General features: G+C 38.6%; 2 protein-coding genes across 2 annotated transcripts; one reads left to right on the plus strand and one right to left on the minus strand.

The window, feature by feature from the left end:
• Positions 1 to 5,712: 5,712 nt before the first annotated feature.
• LOC121322364 (protein S100-B-like) lies at positions 5,713 to 11,905 on the plus strand. The gene is made up of 3 exons (XM_041262216.1): positions 5,713 to 5,818; positions 6,672 to 6,830; positions 10,609 to 11,905. Exons 2-3 carry the CDS (start codon positions 6,693 to 6,695, stop codon positions 10,756 to 10,758), a joined length of 288 nt encoding a protein of 95 aa, XP_041118150.1. The 5' UTR covers positions 5,713 to 5,818; positions 6,672 to 6,692; the 3' UTR covers positions 10,759 to 11,905.
• A 2,140-nt stretch (positions 11,906 to 14,045) lies between these two features.
• On the minus strand, positions 14,046 to 17,546 carry LOC121322152 (protein slit). Its single transcript, XM_041261710.1, has 2 exons — positions 17,295 to 17,546; positions 14,046 to 16,348 (listed from the first exon to the last, which is right to left on the minus strand). Exon 2 carries the CDS (start codon positions 16,328 to 16,330, stop codon positions 15,263 to 15,265), a length of 1,068 nt encoding a protein of 355 aa, XP_041117644.1. The 5' UTR covers positions 16,331 to 16,348; positions 17,295 to 17,546; the 3' UTR covers positions 14,046 to 15,262.
• Between the last annotated feature and the right edge of the window lie 1,854 nt (positions 17,547 to 19,400).

The following is a 19,400-nucleotide window of genomic DNA, read 5'->3' on the forward strand; positions in this document are numbered from 1 at the left end:
TCTGGAGAATACTAACTGGCAACACTGGACGGATTCTATTCTTATCACATGACATTATGACCCATCATCTCCTGAAGGAAGCTGAAAAGCATGCAGATTTAAGGAACATGATAATAACTTAATGCTGGAGCAACAGAACTGAGAACTCAGGACGATGACAAGCACCATGCAATTGTAAAGAAAAAATATTAAAATGACAATTATACTTGCTTTTTAATATCTACATTATAATTTAAATGTCCTTATAAATGACTTATTTAAAAAATGCATACCGTATTTCTTCTTTTATTGTTTGTTATAGTTTTTAAAGTTTTTGTTACAAACATTTAAAAAAGATTGCTGGTAGTCAGAAATGTTTTCAACACCCCTCGTTTGCAAAAGAGATTCAGTCAGGACAATTAGTACAAGATAAAGCATTTTGACTTGCTTCAGGGCACTTTGGGAATGAAAGTGAGGTGTTGATTGGGGGAGGAGCAGGTAAGCACAGCACAGCCGGTACAAAGAAGTAGGTTTAAATGTACCTGGCTTGAATACTGTTGGCAGCTGACATTGAGAGAAGGTTGATATGAATGTGGGAGGTACCTCAATCGTTGCTTCTCCAGTGACTTGTGTGCTTTTAGTGTCTTCAAACAAATACCTTTTCATCATAATGTGTTGGAGTTTTATATAGGAAATATGTGAGACTTACAAAATGTATAAGGTAAGATTTACTGGAATTGCAATGTTAGTTCTGTACTTTATAAAGCGTACTTTGCACTATTGAACTGCAGAGGCTCGTTGTGAACCAGCAACCACGCATACCACAAGTGAGCATCTTAACCACTATGCAAAAGAGCCGGGTTTGTCTGATTTGTGGTTCTAGAGTTTATAACCTCATTGACAGAGGACAGCATCCACAGCAGCAGAACATCCCACAAAAATGCCCATTACACACACTCTTTTAAATTCCAAAAAACCAACAACAATAAAAGAAGCCTTTTTCAATTTCAGTATACACAATGTAGCTTACTATAGTGCTTTTAACGTTTTAAAGGTAATACGCAATGTAATACCCTTTGCTTCTTCCACAACCAAAGGGTGTTCGTGTACTCCTGAAGTACTGTACACTAACATTAAAACTAAGCTGACTTAACATAACTTTAGTTTTCTTATTTTGTATATTTTGCTGGAGTGGTTCTCATTTTAATTACTTAAAAACTGTATGTTTATAGGTGTAAGTTCATGTCAATGCTCTTTCACCTGAACTAACAGTAAGAAAACAAAGAAAATTCAATTTGAAACTACTTACTCTTGAAATTTCATCAAGAGCAGCATTGTTCAATTTGAATTTAATAATTAAAATGACTTGCTTTGCTTCACTTGGTACTATATACTGTATAAAACTAGTGATATTAAAACTCTCTCATACATTTTTTTGTCTCACTGTGTGCAGGGCATTAACAGTGTATATCAGAAATATCAGAATAGGATATATACAAATATGTATAGACATGCAATACATTGGAGAGTTTTATTCTGATTGTCTTGTAGCTTTAAGCCACCAGGATTTGGACAAGAGCTTTATTGTTCTACCCTTTCTAGAACAACACTCGGTTTCAAAGGAAATGGATGGCACAGCATGTTAATGAACAAGTCGTTTTCACTAGATATCTTGGCCAGACAGAAGCAACGTTTGCCTGCAGACTGTCAAATAGAAAGTGAAAACAAGCAATGTGTTTTTTATACCTCCTGCAATGACGTATTGCTAAAGAAGAAAGCAAAAACAGATGATCAACACCCAGCTATTTCTAAATGTTAAGATCAAAGACTATTCGTGGGTTTGAACATGGGACACCTGGGCGAAAACAAATAATGGCTTTACCCCATCATCAGATTTAGAGATACAGTAGTCCATCGCATATCCGACTGTGGTGGGACCAGAGTAAGAGCGGATATATAAAAAGTTGGATAAATGAATCCTGTTTTAAATACCATTATACACAACTGCAACAATAACTATATTCACACAATTATTGTTTTGAGATTTAGTTTTTATTAGGGAACTCTCCTAAATCCATTGTTTAGAAAGATCCATGGTATTAATGCTTGTGACAGGGTAGCCCCCTGCCGCGTGGATGCATGCATTCATTGCTGAGTGACAGGCAGATGATGGAGACGGAGGTTCAAGTTGATACATCCTGCAGGCAGACAGGATTTATTTACATATCAACACACTGAACAGATCATGTGACACTTCCAGCAATGGTAGCACATGGAGTACATACAACACAAGAACTTTGTACGAAAACTTTGGATCTGGAAAATAGTAGCACTTTTTGTTTGTCACTTTTTATTTTGTTTGGTGGTTTATGTAGGCTACCACTGTGGTATTGTCTGTTCGGACAAGCACATGTTTGTGCACTAATTGCTGGCGAAAATTAGATAACGCCAGGTTCACTGCCTGCAGCTCATGGGCATTTATGTGCACTTGCTGCCAATGTCTCTTCCACTGACCTTTTATTCCTCTCCCATTCCAGACCACTCCCCAGCCCAGGCTGGAGGTATCTGTAGTGACCACTTCTCTTCTGTAAGGGGATCCGAGGGGAGATCTGAGGTGCAGATTGCCAGGAACGAGCCACCACTCCAGTGTCTTCTGGCATTTTCTGGACACTTGCACCAGCCGGTACCGATCTCAGACCGGGTGTACCTTGAGCGTATTTACCCAGGCTTGTAGAGCGTATCCGTGTCTCATTGTCGATAGCACCCAGGAGTCCTGGGTGCAGCCTTGCCATGGGTCGTTGCCTTTGGTCAGTCCAGTTGTGAGGGGGGTTGGTGGCAGCCGGAGCCCCTCAGGGGTGGTCTCGCTTTTGCTTGGGAGGGGGTGGGTCTTTCTTAGGCCCCGGCCTCAGTCTCCAGCCTGAGAACTGGTTACCCCTGGCTGGCAGTGGTTCCTTGCCGCTGACTCTTCCTCTGCTTGCTTGGCTGTTCTGGGGTGGGGGACGGTGTTCAGGCCCTTTTGCCCCAGCAGGCTGTGAATGTCACCTTGGGCATTGACGGTAAACCGGAAGGCGGGAGAATTTGCACCAACACCATGACCGTGTCCCTGATAGTGGGGAATGTGCCAGGGCCTGCTTCTTGGGCTCCTGCAGTGTGCAGTACAGACTCTGCTGTTCTGGAGGCTGAGGGTGCAGACGCTGGGTTGATCCAGGAGGAGCACACCAATTCCAGGAAGTCCTGGCACAAAGGGAGGGCTTGCGGTGAGTGCCCTTTTTGTGGTGGAGGAAGCGGTTCCCCTTTCCCTCCTGTTCTGCTGGCCAGGGAATGTTCGTGGCTGCAGCTGCACGCGCATTAGTGCCTGGAACTCTTCCCTCTATGACGCATGCGGCAGGGGCGATAAGGTGCCCCCTGCTGTGGCCTGCCCGATGGAAGTGGCTGGGTCCAAGATGTCTGACCTTGACGCCGTGAAGGTCAACTCTCCTGGACTAGGAGGTCTAGGTGCTGGGGATGGGGAATGAGACTGTGGAAGTTGGGGCTGCCCAGTGGTAGGGGGCAAGCACAGCCATGCTAGGTGAGCCCGAGGCTTGAGAGGGGGAGCTAGGCCTGAGATGTTTTTTTTTTTTTTTTCCGGTCACTGTGGCCAATTAAATCGGCATAGAGGATGATGCAGTGAATGCGCAGGGTCTCCTTACAGCACCAGATCAGCTCCCAACACAGTATCTGAAAACTACACAAGGCCTTGTGTAGTAGAAAAGAATAATAGCCACTCACCAATATTACAAGAGGGGTTGAAACCAGCTCTAGTCAGTAAACTGACAGGAGAATTAGGCAAGAGCACTCTTAATAATGCCCAAAAGCGTGATTTTATCATGGATGTAAAGAAATTTGAAGGTATAAACCAACAAATCTGCCAAATTTGGACAAGAAAGCATTAAGCAATCTGTGACCTGTCTCAGTGAAGTGAGAGAGAAAATGGCCATATGTTACTGTGAGAACATCCCTCTTTAGCAGAAGGTGGGAGGGTCATCCCCATCACAACAGGGCAGCTTTTTTATATATGCTCAGTGCTTGACGGTCAGAGATGGCTCTTTCCCGTTCAGTAATGGTTGTCATTCCATTGAAAGGGAACACGTGCAAGCCACGTTTGATTGACAGTTTGCAAGGCAGTTGACGCAGAAAGTTGAAAGTCTGTTGAAAAGTCCCAGGCGTTTATTGTAATGTGCATTTTTAAAGTAAGTTAGTAGTAGTGCAGCGGTCAGTCAACATGGCAAAATAAATATGTACTCACTTTTTTAATATAATACAGTTTTTTGTTTGGGAATTTTTTTAGATTCTGTTTGCACTTCAATTGAAACAGGTTTTGCCTTTTATTGTGCAGTGTGTTTGTTTCTGTAGGTTGTATGCACATGTGCTTTGTATTTGTAGTGTATATGTGCAACTACTGTTATATACTGCAAAAAAATGTTCGTCTTGCTTCACTCGCTACCTTACATTCTCAGTCTTGGCTGCTTTGCTCTGCCAACCGAAGTTGAGTCCCACCCAAATTTCCATTACTAGCTACACCCCTGATCCTGATATGTTTGTATTTGTTCATGCCCTCAATGAAGATGCTGCATGAATTGATTCCAATGCTACACGTACTGCTGAGCAGGGGTGAGATTGTACTACACTGCTTAAGCAAAGCATGATGCTGAAGTCAGTTGGCAGTGTAAAGCCTGCCAAGGCAGGGGTTCCCAAACTCCCCCCCACCCCATGACATTAGGCACCCTGACTGAGGACACACATCCAATGAATTCATAGAAATTGAGTTTTCCAAGCAGCTAGTAGTACCTGACTACAAGGGTTAGGTCATCTTTCTTTGTAATGCAAGCAGATCCTGACTGAATATACTCACCATCTTATTTTCAAAATCTGGATTTTGATCCCTTTAGTGAGAGAGGTTGTTCATTTGTACAGGTAGAAGTATTACTGCTTTCAGTATGTTTATTATCATTTCTCGGACGTTAGGAGCCGCTCTTATTTACTGTGCTCAGCTGTACACTGTCTGTCTGCAAACACAACATAAATGGTTTATTTTATTTATGTAGGGGAATAAATATATACATTGGCAGAAATCTTGCATTTATTTATTTATGTATTTATTAAAACTTGTGATGTTATAATTATAAAGTGCATTAATCTAGTTGCCGATTTTGTTCTTGTTTAGCGCAGACATGAGCTGGTGTCAGTGTTACATTCGAAATAACCCCAAGCACCTAACAGCAGCATTCATTGAAATTCATTGATCCTTGGGTGGGGAACATTGCTTGACAGGGTCGTTTGGGAAAGGAAATGTGTGTATGCGCTGTTCCCCACCCTGAAACAATCCCATGGGCCCCAGGTTTGGGATACCCTTTATTAAGGCACCAAGTGATGTGTCCATTGCAATTCCACTGCGGATGGAAATGTGGTATAATGTAATATATTCGCCACAGTGTTAAACTACCTCCAAAGCTACCTCCTGCAACAGACTTCTATGGTGTAGACTAATAAAATGCACCCTATTAACTTCACAAGTGGCATAGTCAGTACCCAATCACCTTAATACAGAGCTGCTCAGAAGAGGAAACTCTCTTTAAAGAAATGCTGAATCTGTGCTGGCACCAGCAAAATGAAATCACTGCCACTGGGTCAGACTGAAGAAAGAACTCTCCTCATCTCCAGCTTCTAATTGGCCAGGCCAGGCTGCAGTGAGGCTGCAACACAGTCACTAGGGGACCGCTCCACTCCCTCAGCTATAAAAAGGCAGTGCGCAGCTCTATGTGCTTCATTCCCTGCAGACTTCAAACCTAGCTACAGCAAGGTAAGAGGAATCTGGCGTAAACTTTTTGATGGTTTTCATTTACTTTTGTTTTTTGTAATTTTAGATGTGTTAAATACTGATTTTCCTGTCTTATTTTATTTAACGACTTAATTATTGTATGCATTTTTTAAACCGTGTGCCCTATTCACAGTCGTTTTTTCTTTAGAGTGGACACACTTCAGAATATAGATTCATTTTAAAACGTTGCAATTACTTTACTGGGGAAATAACTGATACTTAATCTATGTTGTTAATTCATGTATGAAACTTACTATAGTATATTTGCACTTTATTTTAGCAGTTCTATGCTTGTATTGTGTGTGACTGGTGTTAACCATGTATTTTTGTTTAGTTCCCAGTGACTCAAGCTTTAACAATTACACTTTTTACTATTCTTTACTACACTTTGCTATGATTTTACCACTGTTTACTACTGTAAACCTTTATAAGGGTACCATCGTTTTATGACTTGGTTATCCTCACAATGAAGAAATAAAAATGTGTTGGTAATTAGTGTCATTAATCTACATGTATTTTGAAGTGTAACTGACTGTTTTATACATTAAAGAGCTTCAAATGACAAACACAGACTAGATCAGACAGTCTATGTATATTTTTGAGTTTTATTTTGCATTGCTGGAGTTAGTGTGCTTACTAACAAAGGCACTACATTCTCAAAGCTATTTACTCCAATTTTTTACATTTTTCGATTATAATTCTTTCTCAATATCTTCAATAGAATTATTTTTTAAAAGTTCATTAATTCAGTGACACATACTTCACATATATGTTTCTTTTAGAATTTCAAGATTTATCACTGTTGAGTGTTTAACAGTTGTGGGTGTTCTTTCAGATTTGGGACCCTGTGTGGAAAATGTCTGACTTAGAGAACTCCATGGCAACCATCATAGATGTGTTTCACAAATATTCGGGGAAGGAGGGAGACAAGCACAAGCTGAAGAAGAGCGAACTGAAGGATCTGATCAATAACGAGTTAGCAAGCTTTCTAGGGGTGAGTAGCTGCATGTTAGAAATGTTAAATATCACCAAAAGAATTCAAAGCACAGCCCTGCCACCAGTCCCTCAAAAAATGTCCACAAAATTCTTATTTCATCTGCTAATGTATTATAGCCTGTTACTGTTACTTTTTCTATTTTACTAGTACTGTATTAATTAAATCATTGTACTGATAGAAAGCAGCAACAAAATAATCAGACAAACAAAACTAATTCCATATCTTCAATACATGCACAGTAAATGAAACTACCTTGCTCAATAAAACAAGAGCGACCTGCTCACTATCAAGTTGTTTTCGGATGAGGATGCCATTGTCTGCAGAATCCTGTTATTGGCTGCACACTAGGTGGCAGTGATGTAGGGCATATGGGAGACCCCATCTATATTCTATAAACAGTACATGAGGTAGACATCTTGTGAAAGTAAAAAAAAAAAAAAAAACGTTGCCAGAATGTAAACATTGAAAATATCAGAAACAAAATGTATAGATTTCGAATAACACACAGCGAAATACTAAGCTATAATTTTAACTTTCTCTTCTCTGCATATTTATATATATATATTGGATTCTAAGATAAATAAAGTTCAATTTGACTCTCATATTACTTTTTAAAAATACAAATGCTTGAATTTATTTATTACATTTTTCAAAGCTTTTGAAAGTAGAAGATTTTTTGGTAATTTCGATTGTACAAAATATTTTTTTTTCATCCCAAAACTACATTTATTCAGAGTATAAAATAAAATAAAAAAACGGCAATCTAGTAAATGTGAACTAGTAAACAAAAGCTGTTGAAATTTTCAAAATAAATACAGATCTGTGCATTTTGTATTTTTACTTTTTCCCTTTAAAATATAATTCTATTAAGTTCAGACAGAAAGCTCACTTTTAAGTTAGATTAAAATTTTTAAAATCAAGCATAATATGTTCCCTCATTACCAGAAGATTCTTCAGTAAAACAGCTTGTATTTCATTTGTCATTCAATAAACAACACGTCCATTTATCAACCAGACAGGGCTTTATATCTTACCTCAATCAATTCGTCCCCCTGTGTGCCAGAGTTCGCTTTCTCCTCCCCAGCCTCCACCTGTTTTTTCGCTTCCCTAAAGTCAGCTTCTCCACTTTCAGCAAACTAACTATGGGCAGGGTTACCCTGAAGGGTGAGGCATAGGCCAAAGATGTAATGGAAATATGTACAATGTAATATTTGTTGTCTAAACTTTAATAAATATTGTTCTGTATTGCATGAGTTTTCAAGACTGAACTGGTTAACTTTTTTTTAAAAGGATTGCTTTTACAGTGTTTGCGATCTGCCTTACTGCTTCCAAATAGTCTTTCCTGCAATCGTGAATTTTTCACAGAATCTGCCAACTGTTCAATGACTTGGGATATTTGGGGACAGCAGAGGCATGTTCTGGTCAGATCTGGCAAAGTTTTGGTGACTCTTTTTAATACAGAGACTAGAACAGCACTTTACCACAAGCTCTGTATGCGCAACGAGGAAAGATCACATGGGTATGTATCGACCACAGCACAAATCTGAACACAAAAATTGCAATAACTGAAAATCATTGCATTGTATGTGCATTTCAAAAGCAGTTCATTCAAATTTGTATCACATCGACAAAGATATCACAGCAGTAGAGAGTCTTGTGAGCGTCCAGGAGCATGTTTGTGAAGTGGTGTGATACAGTCCATGTTTTTGGGCTACAACCACATAAGATATACCTGCTGATGCTTTGAGTGGGTTGTATGCTATGTAAAATCCCCATGCTTGTAGTGGTGACATAAAACTCACTGTTATGATTGACCGAGAGTTAACAATCAGTATGTGGAGGGGGGTAATTTAAACGTGTATTCTTTAATTCAAAATAAACTCCCCAGTTGACACCCATTTCTGGTTCTCCTATCCAAATTTATATATTATCACAGTGTTTTCTTTTAGATTATATCACCAATTTGATGTTGGGATGAGTAAAAAAAACTTTAACAAATGTTCTGTTTGTGTGGTATGTATATATGTATGTATGTATGTATGTAAATACAAAATATCTAAGGTCCTCGGCATTGCACAAAATTTAGTATACAGCGTAAGTGATGGGACGAAGTGGACCCTGAAGTACAATGCCCTTGGAAGCACCTTCAACAGGCAACATGATTAAAAACAACTTGTTCAGTTTCCCAGTTCTGGCTTTACTATCAGCTTTAATTACATGTTTGGGATTGGCTGTCAGAACACTGAGAAGTATGAACTCTGATAATGGAACTGTTATCCCGCTAGGGAAAAGTGTCCACTTCATAGTAGACAACACTGATAGCTGCTACTTTGGATGGCAAAAATACCAAACTACAGAAGTTGCTGCCTGGCAGAGAGGACAACCTCTCTGTCTTCCTTTGGAAAAAATAGATCTCTCGAAGCATGTTATTGTGAATGCTCCTGAGGCAATAGAAAACATAATCTCAATGTCGTTGAAGACACCACACTCTCAATTCAATGAGGGTGCCCAAAGGAGAAATTGAGAAATCCATACATGATTTTCCATCTGCATTGAAAGCTCAGGCTATGGATATAGCATTGGTTTTGAAATGGAAAAATGAGCATTCAAACCTGATTCAAGCAAAAACACAGTATAACAGGCCCTTGCCCATCACATTGGTACAGTGAACACTGTTGTCAGAGAAGTATTTGTATCACCACCTGTCTTCAACAGAAACACAGTATGCTGTTTTAACTGTTGACAAGGCCATCTTCCCTAAACCCATGGAGCTGAAATGGATTTTACCAGTAAATAAACAAACTACTTCCTAAGAAGGCATACATACATCTATGAATGTTGTAAAGGTTTACCAAGGTATTTTTACACTGTGATTTTGCAATTTTTCCATGCTTTTTCCATAATTATGCTATGCATTTACTATAGATTACAATGTGTTGCGACGTTTTTTAATATGCTTTACTGTACCTCTGGACTTTACAATGCTTACCTATGCTTGACCTTGTTTACGCTTTGTTTTACTACACTTTGCTATGCTTTTACTCTAGTAAACTTTTATAAAAGAACTACTTCTACCACATACTCCTTATCTGTCTACAGGAGCATGTCACTCAGCTGCTGTATAATCAGATGATGTGATGATAATGAGCTAATGTAGTGATAAATACAGTAACCATGTGTCATCATTTGTGCTCAGCAAGAGGAAGACATTCTCAACTTGCAATACTGGTGGCAATACATGGAAATGGTATCTACCGTATCTGGTCTATCTCACTTATGTTTACCAGAGTTCAAGTGGTGGAATATGGGGTTTTACTCGATATGACTTTAGAAAAATGCTACCGCTCTTCTACTGGTAAAATCACACTCACTATGTCAGATGGTGGAGTGTTTACCTAGCAGAAATGAATCATCTCTCACTGGAGCTTCTCAACAAGTTCTTCTTCTGACAACAGATTCAATCAGGTAGATCCTAACCACAACTAAGAGTGGCTAAACGGTACTGGAAAGAAAGGGGAGGGATTGTAGGTATGTACTCAAACCACATTTAGAGAGCTCTGACTCATTTGAATATGTCACAAAATAATATCCTACCCCTTTCTAGATATCTGTAATTTACTTTGAGACAGCTCTAAAATAACTTTTTTTGTTCATTTTAGGATATTTCTAAATGACTTCCTGTTCATTTAAAGGTATCTGCCCCCTACTGGTGTGATGCAGGTGCAGCACTTCACCTGCATACAGTATGATAAAGCTCCATTCTGTTTTCTTCCAGCAAATCAAAGACCAGGCAACGATGGACAGTTTAATGGAGAGCCTGGACACGGACGCTGACTCAGAATGTGACTTTCAGGAGTTCATGACCTTCATCGCCATGGTGACCATCGGCTGCCATGAGTTCTTTGAACAACATGAAGACGAGTAACAAATCCACCCACCATATATATAAATAATTCTAGTTAAAATGCACTGCAGACTTGTAACCCTTTCACCTGCCTTAACCTGTATACAAACCTGTTGATGAGGGTTAATAGATGGTAATGCCTTTGGAACTAGTTTGAACCATGGCTGGCTGGTGTTATGTTTTAAATTGTTGTTTTTAATTTCTGTGGTGTTTACAGAGACTGTGGTGTACCATAATATCTTCAAATCTTTCCAGTTTGAGATCAATAAGCAAAAAATAAATAAATAAATAAATAAAATCAAACCTGTAGGGATTGCACTGTTCTAAGAAATGCAGTAATTATAATAAAGAAACATTATATGAAAAGTCAGGCCATCACACATTGCTGACGTGATAGCTGATTTTTAAGAATGTTTTGGAGTTGGTGTTGGGAAAGTTGCTGTTTTCCCTTTTGCCTTATGTTGAAGTCACATGTAGAATTAGTGAGACTCTTCTTTAATCTGATCGTTTATTTTCTATTGTTGCTGTTATTTTTGTCTGTTTCTATATTTGCGTTGCCTTCCTTCACCATTAAGCCAGCTGGGTTCGATGACATTTAATGTCTTTTGGATCATTTTTTATAACAAGAATGACACCTCATCAAAATGTTGGTCTAACTAGACAAGAAGCAATTGCAAGTGCTGTTATATTAGTCTCACCTGTCCTGTGTTTAACACACTACTGGATTGTTGCTATGTTATGAATGTTTAAAGCGCCTCTGTATATGTAGACACTTTATTTGCCCTTCATCTCATAGCTTTAGTTTGCAACGTGTTTCATTTTCCAATGTTGAGATGTTGGCCAGGCCAGGTCATGTAAAGAGATTGTGTGCTGATAACCTTGATACCTTGGTCAAGCACTTGTTGAATGTTTTAAGACTGAAATGAAGCTTGAGCTTGCAGTGTATCCTCAAAGTCACAACAGTGTTACTGACAATGCATACGTGCCTAATTTTCTATTACTGGTTCATTATAACTTTGTAGCCAGTTTAATTCAAGCTAGAAGTTGGCTGAAAAGTATGTCCCTTTTATGTGATTAGGAATGGAAAGCTATTGCAAAGTATAGCTAGCAGATAAGCTTTGGAAGACTGTCTGCTTGTACTGTTAATAAAATGGTCAGTGCAAATACAGAACTGGTTTGTGGTGTGTCTATGTGTCTGTTTCCATTAATCACTTCCAGTATTTAAGCACACAACGCAAGACTGCTGTATGATTGTTTTTCCCTGTTCTATGACATTATCATACAAAGAAGGGCATTCATAAAACAAAACATTGTGTTTACAAGCATATCATAAGCCTCTCATAAAATCAGAGGAATGCAGGTTCAAGTCCTGGCTTTGGCCAATTTCAGCTTTGGATACTGAAGGGAGAGTGCCATTGCTAGCAAGCGCTGCATTCATATAGTAAAAGTGTAGTAAAACACAGAGGTATGCATATTATTACGTTTAAAAACATAGTACACTATGGTAAATTAATAGTTTAATCATGGGAAAAGCATAGGATAACTAACATTACTGTGGAAAGTGAATGTGGTAAACTTTTATAAGAGCACTCCTTTAGTTTTGGGAGACAAAATCGACAGTAATCTGGTTAAAGAGGCTATTGGCTTGGGTTCGGAGGATGACCACTGATCTTTCATTTTCTTGGCCATTGTAAATTGGGGAAAAAGTATAAAAAAAACATAGGCACTCTAAATAAAAGATTTCCCTTTATGCTGAAATCCCCTAATATTGATGTTTGAAGTCAGGCTAGAAGTCACAGCAGGTTAATTAACAAGCTCTAAATTATATAAACATGTCCAAATATGTTTAAATATCAACTTTCACAGGCTGTTTCAACTTGCACTTTGTTTTTTCTTTTAAAATATTTGTTCATAATTTTCCTTTAATCAATAACCGCATAAACATGTTTCTCTTGTTACAGCACCGTCATGCTTTCAAGTTAGGAAAACATCTGAATTGTTCCATGCAATACCACATTAAACTAAAGCCAGTGTCCCTGGAGAAGGTGCATTGGCAATATCGTGCCATGCTTTGAAGTTTTACAGCTGTTTACTGAATTTATAAACTGTAATATCTTATTGTACAACATTGTTAAAGAGCATACAGTTTGTGTTCATATATACAACATGAACACAATGCTGTTGATGGCCACAAGATGGAGACCTCTATTTCTCTTGACATTGCCTTGTGTGACTGTCCTAGACCACATGTCACCAATTAATCAACATTCAATATTTCCAGAAGTCAATGTCAATGACTCAAGTCCTCTGCACTAATGTTTTCAGTTAATCTGAGCTGTTCGGGGTTCTGTTGCTCCAATTTTGAGTTTGTATAATTTCTCTAAATCTGCCTGTACCTGGCTTTGATCTGCTTTTAGCTTGTTTGGAGAATCCTCTGCCAGGTTCTGAACAGGGCACGGCTGACAGAGCTGAAATGATTTGAACAGAGTGAGGAAGTTTGTTCACGCCAGGCATTTAGGATTCTCCAGACACGCTCACAGCAACAAATAAAGGCATATTGGAGCAAAATAAACCAGAACCATAAAATAGTAAGGAAGATAAAAAAGTGACACTTGAAGCTACTCACTCATACATATAAACACACAGTATCACTTGTAATGCACAGTGTAACGGAACTCATTCTATAAATAGGCAAACAATTGCTTTAAAAAGCCATCAGATCATTTACAGTAAACAATATATATTTTACAATGTCTTGTAGTTACGGGAACGTCGTTGCATCAGCTGGCTTGTATTAGGTGGCAGTGTGGATACAACACTTACAGTCAACAAGGAAGCTGCACAGAAAAATCTCAAAACACATTTCTTTCCTGACTGCCTGCTTGATCAAGTGAATGTACCAAATTTCTAAAAAATCTTCTCCTTTCCGTTCATATACTTCAGTGCCTTTTTCACTGCTCCCCTGATCGCTGCACAGTCAGACTTTATTTTTCTAATGCAGTTTTTCTTTGGAAAGCTCTTGAAGGAACACCACTATAGAGCAGCCTGCTCCTCCATGTTGGGCTGCAGTAACTGAAGTCCCCCCTGCTTTCCTTACATTCCACCCATCCCCTGAAAAAGAGGGATGCTCTGTCCAGTGCAGGGAAAAACAGGACAAAATAAGGTGTCTGGGTGTGTGTTAATTGCTTACATTGGGATACCCTGGCAGAAACATGAGAAAACCCAGGAGATCACATTACACAAAGGATTTGGGACAAGTACTGCACAGGGATTTTGAGAAAGTAACATTTTATTCCAGTAGCAATAGGTTGTATTGGATCTTAATAATGTGCTGATACAACAGAATAAAATATACAACAGATCGATACCTTTTTAAAAGATGCAACATATCTTAAGAAGTGTAGAATTGTTTTGAATGTTCATTATTGAAATTACTGAAATATAGTATTTTTGTGCTAAATTCTAGTTGTCTGCCATAGGCATATGTAATGCAGGCAAGATCATGCTAAAGTTTCTTTACATTAGTTAGGGTGTGTGATCTATGCATCAGATACAGTCACTTTACATTAGTAGTACAAGCACCATCTATTGGAGTGCACAGCAGTGTACTGACAACAAAAAAAAGAAACATTAACCAAAATAGTGATTTTCATAAAGACATTTTTGCAATAAGGGAATTTGAAGCTTGTTACTCTTTAATGTTTTAAATAAGTTTGAACTATATTTTGGTTTTGAAGGAAACTGTCAGCAACGCAAATAGAGACAAGCAGGATAGCCTACTTACTCTCAGTGTTTTTCAAGTATTACTGTTAAAATATTTATTTATGGTTTTGCTGTATGTACTGTATTTGGGCCCTGTAGGTAAATCGATAAAGATGGCGGACGTGTCGATTTGCACAGGATACCTCAGTGTTGAATCTCATTTTCCAAAACAAGAACCAAACAGATATGCACTGTTATATAATTAAAGGTTTTACTTCTGGTTGAGTAACTATGCGGATGTGATTTTCTGAAAATAAAATGTGCTAATGACAATCTGGAGTACATTGAACACTGTAGAACATTGTAGATTATACAACTGTTCTCCCATTGTTTTCTATTGAGGTCAACCACTCTGTTATTACTCAATAATGGAATGGTGAATAAAGCACAGCTGAAATGACACTAATTCATGACACCTGTTCTTGCTTGCTGATGAAACACTTCTAACAGATGCTTGATCCCTGCTCTTAAAAAATCCTCTCTGTGATCTACAATGATTATTTGAGACAAAGGTAAAAATATAAATAACTTTAAAAAGTAGTATAGTATAATGGTGTAATGTCATTGCTGGGGCGTGTTTCTTGTAAATAATTGAAGTCCCTTGTTCAAATATTGACTATAACAGTGACAAAATGCTATTATCCCTTCATTTTTGAATAACAGTAGGGGTTGTGGGACAAGAATGCAGGTCAACAGAGAGCTGGCTGTCTATCGTGTTTAAATACAAATAAATTGTATCTGTACATATCTGGTCTGTCCGCTCCTAGTCCTGGGAGTTGTAAGGCACGTCATTTTCCTCGCTCCAGTGCTTGCCAGTGCTTTTCTTCCTGTTCCTCTCCGCCATGACAATGGCAGCCACTACAGTCACAATGACAGTTAAAGTGATGATCAGCACCGCCACGGTCTCTCCGATGCACAGCCTATTATCCACATCATCCAGCCTGTAGCCTTTCAGCTGAGGAGGCTCTGTGCACGTCATGCTGAAATAGTCATCTAGAATGAGCCGCTGGACACTCTGAAGCTTTCTGAAGACCCTCTGGAGGTCACAGTCACAATGCCAGGGATTATTGGCCAGCAAGATATGAGTCCCGTAGGTCTGTATGCTGAGGAACGTCTTGAATTTGATGTTCTCCAGGTGGTTGTGGACCAGGTTGAGTAAAGACAAGCTGGTCAAGGAGGTGAAGACCCCGATATCAGTGCTGTTGATCTGATTGCTCTGCAGGTTTAGGACCTCCAGCTTTGGCAGCATGGAGAAGATCCCGTGGGGAAGGGTGGTGATGTTGTTGTCCTGTAAAGTCAGCCTCCGGAGATGGGTCATGCTACGGAAAGCCCCATTCTCAATGAAGCTGATCCTGTTGCCTCTGATATTGAGCTTCTCCAGGTTCTCTAGGTGCAGGAGGCTGTTGCTAAGCAAGGCCTTCAGCTTGTTTTCTGACAACACTAGTTCCCTTAGAGAATTGAGACCAATGGAAAATCTGTTACCAAGAGCAGCCAGCTTGTTACGGCTCAAATCCAGCTTTTCAAGGCTCTGAAGGGAAGAGAACGCTCCGTCTGCAATGTGGCTGATGTTGTTGTCATTCATTAGGAGCACCTTCAGCCTCCAGAGGGGCCAGAAGGCCCTGTCTGGAATAGTTGTCAGGTTGTTTCGGGATAAATCAAGGTGTTCTGTGTCCGAGGGAGTGGCGTTTGGGATGAAGGTGAAGGAATAACTTGAGCAGTTGACGAATTTGAACATGCTGTGGCAGTCACATCCTTTCAGGCACGGGGGCTGAAGCACGGAGTTGGGGCTTGTGATACAAAGTTGGAAGAGAAACCAGAAATAGAAAGTCATCCTTGTCTTCTGTGGGGCCTTTTAAAGACAACAAGACTGAGTGACAGTAATTTTCAAAAACATACCATATGACAACCATGTATTATTAATACATGATAAAGAATACATTATAGTGTAACTATATGGTCCATATATATTTTATATGTTTAAATACTGTACATCTTGTATATATGGTAAATATACAAATATATTTTAAAATGTCCCCTTTTCATAGTAATATATTTCAAATATATTTCTTAAAAATCACCTACCAATGCATTTTCTTTTGGATTTATTAAATAAACAGCATTTTGAAATACATTAACTTTTTTCATAACATATAAAATGTCTAATGTCTTTCGAGTTAAGTTTAAGGTAGCTTTTCATTAGTCGGAGTACAGTTACACTGCACTGATGAGCCCCAAACAGGGTGAAACATGTATGCAGTTGCTGTACTCTGACTTTTAAAACACTGTTAATGTCGAAGCCTTTCCCTTTCTTTCATTCTCTCTCTCTCTCTCTCTCTCTCTCTCTCTCTCTCTCTCTCTCTCTCTCTCTCTCTCTCTCTCTCTTCTACAACAGGTATGAGAACAGATTAGTAAATACAGTAAGACAGGAAATGGGGCAACTGTACTATTTAATCCCATTCAGACTTTTTTTACCCCTAAATAGATAACCGTCCTCTTTTTACATACATACATACAGTACATACATACATACAGTACATACATACATGCATACATACATACATACATACATACATACATACAGGTGTAAGTCTTAAAAAAAAACTAGTTTGAGGAATAAAGAGGAAATGTCCCATTCTACATTTATTCCATTATTCCAAACCTTGTTGGAGAGTACATTAGTAAAACAAGGACATTACAGTCAAATGTCATTAAATATATTTGATTTGTACAACACCAATGTTAAAATCTGAACATTTCTTAGTTACAGTGCATCCAAGCTTAGAACCAAGCCTTACCTTTTTAGTGCAGCAACAATCTCCACTGTGCTCTGTCAACAGACTGCATCGAGTGATGGAAAAAGAGGGCTGCTGGTGGCTGGGTTTGAGGGCGAGTGCTATTGTACAGAGGGTACCTGTTGAAATGTGAGAGAAAGGGAGAGAAAGAATGAATGTTTTAATAATTCAGACAGCTGGAGGCTGGGAGAGGTGTAGTAAACACCTGGCCAGGCCTGTGAGCGTTAAGGAGGTCTGAAAGATAAACCCATCCCGCTTCTGCTGTCCCTAGCTCTGTACCAACATCAGCTACTAATTACAGCAACACGTTGCAACACCTTCATGCACACGCTCTTCTGGAATCGATGTCAAAGTGTTCCTTTCTATTCGTTTTACAAAACTAGAACCAAACACTGTTCCTTTATAAAAATTTACAATGCAAATTTGGAACTAGTTTGGTAGAAATCCAAATTCTACAATACACTTTTATTTGTATTTCCCTCACTATTTTATGATGTTTTATGGTGAGTGGTTCTAGGTTCTGTTTCTCCAAAATCATTCAAATTTTTCTTTAAGTCGGCCATTACTAGGTTTTGAACTACCATTTGCTACCATTTGTTATTTGTCACCTGAGAGCTCAATAAATTCAGATTCTCCTGTGGAAACAGGCCAGGGAGTGCCTCTGAGAAACTCAAAGCAACACCAGAATAATATGTTTGGTTACTCATGCATACAGTACAATAACACTGTATCAACTGGAAACATGAGTGTAGAAATAGTTCCTAACTCCCATGTGTATTATTATTATTATTATTATTATTATTATTATTATTATTATTATTATTAATATACTAATAATTAAATTATTATTATTTATTTCAATCAGTTAATTGGTTTAATCAGTTAATTGAATATTACATATGTTAAATAAAATGCATTAAATACATACTTTTATTCTGTAGTTGCCATTTACTAGATGTGCTATATGTATTATATAATGCAACAGGTACTGTGAAATTACAGTGCAGTTACTGTCATCTACTTGTATTTTGAACTGTATCCCAGTTATTAATGTATTTACTGAAACAGCTGGGTCTGTCCTGCTATCTTACCCGCTAGCCATCATCATGGTTTAACACTGCTTACCATTCACAGATCAAAGTTATTAATATGAAACAGGGAAAGCCATCACACAAACAACTGATTTGTTGGTTAACAAAATAAAAACAAAACAGGTCGCATTTTCATGCTCATTTAAAAGGGAAATGCAGCTTTGACTGGAACAGAGACTGATGGACAAATAGGCTAGCTTCAGAGCTCAGCAAACAGGACTGTCATGAGCATGAGCAATGATGGCGGGGGTGGGGTGGCAGGGGTGTCCCTTCAAACTGTCCATATATCACCAAATGACTTAAACGTTTTCAGTAATTTTACACACAAAAAAAAAAAATCCACCATATCACCATATATTTCATTATCATTTTCTGCACAACCGCAAGATTCGTGGTTGGTGGGGTAAGCTTCTGGCAGCCCCTATGCAAACTATGCAACAACAATACACACCTGTTTTGTGAGACAGTGAGTTACTGAGGTTAAGCTAATTTAAAACAGTGAACTTCAACCTATTTCAAACTATAAGAATTACTGTACTTTATCATTAGCCAAATTCTGATTGAGGATACAATGGACAGTTAAATGAAACTCTGCTATTGTCTGCTATTTAAATGGAAGTCTGCTATTGATTCTTGTTAGCGTCAGCTGCTCAACATGGCAAAGATTTAAGTAACAGAGGGTGATTAATCAAAGTTATGTAACAATGACAATTGCTAAAAAGGACTCGATGTAGCAGCAATAGCACAGCATTTAATGTAAACTGTTCCATCACCCCTGACTTGGCTGTCTACAGTATACTATGTTCACCTGCATAGCAGATGGATCAATTAACCAAATTGCACTGCTAACTGACCAACCAATCAGTCCCTGTCATCCCCCATTCCTGCTACATTCTCACATGACTGCAGTTAAAGAAGCTACAGGCCAATTTTCAAGGAGGGAGAGGGAATCAAAACCCTCCATCCATACCAATCCGCCACCAAAACACGAAATAATTTTTTAACACATCAAATCTAG

Source organism: Polyodon spathula, chromosome 10, assembly GCF_017654505.1.
Source record: "Polyodon spathula isolate WHYD16114869_AA chromosome 10, ASM1765450v1, whole genome shotgun sequence".
Lineage (NCBI taxonomy): Eukaryota > Metazoa > Chordata > Actinopteri > Acipenseriformes > Polyodontidae > Polyodon > Polyodon spathula.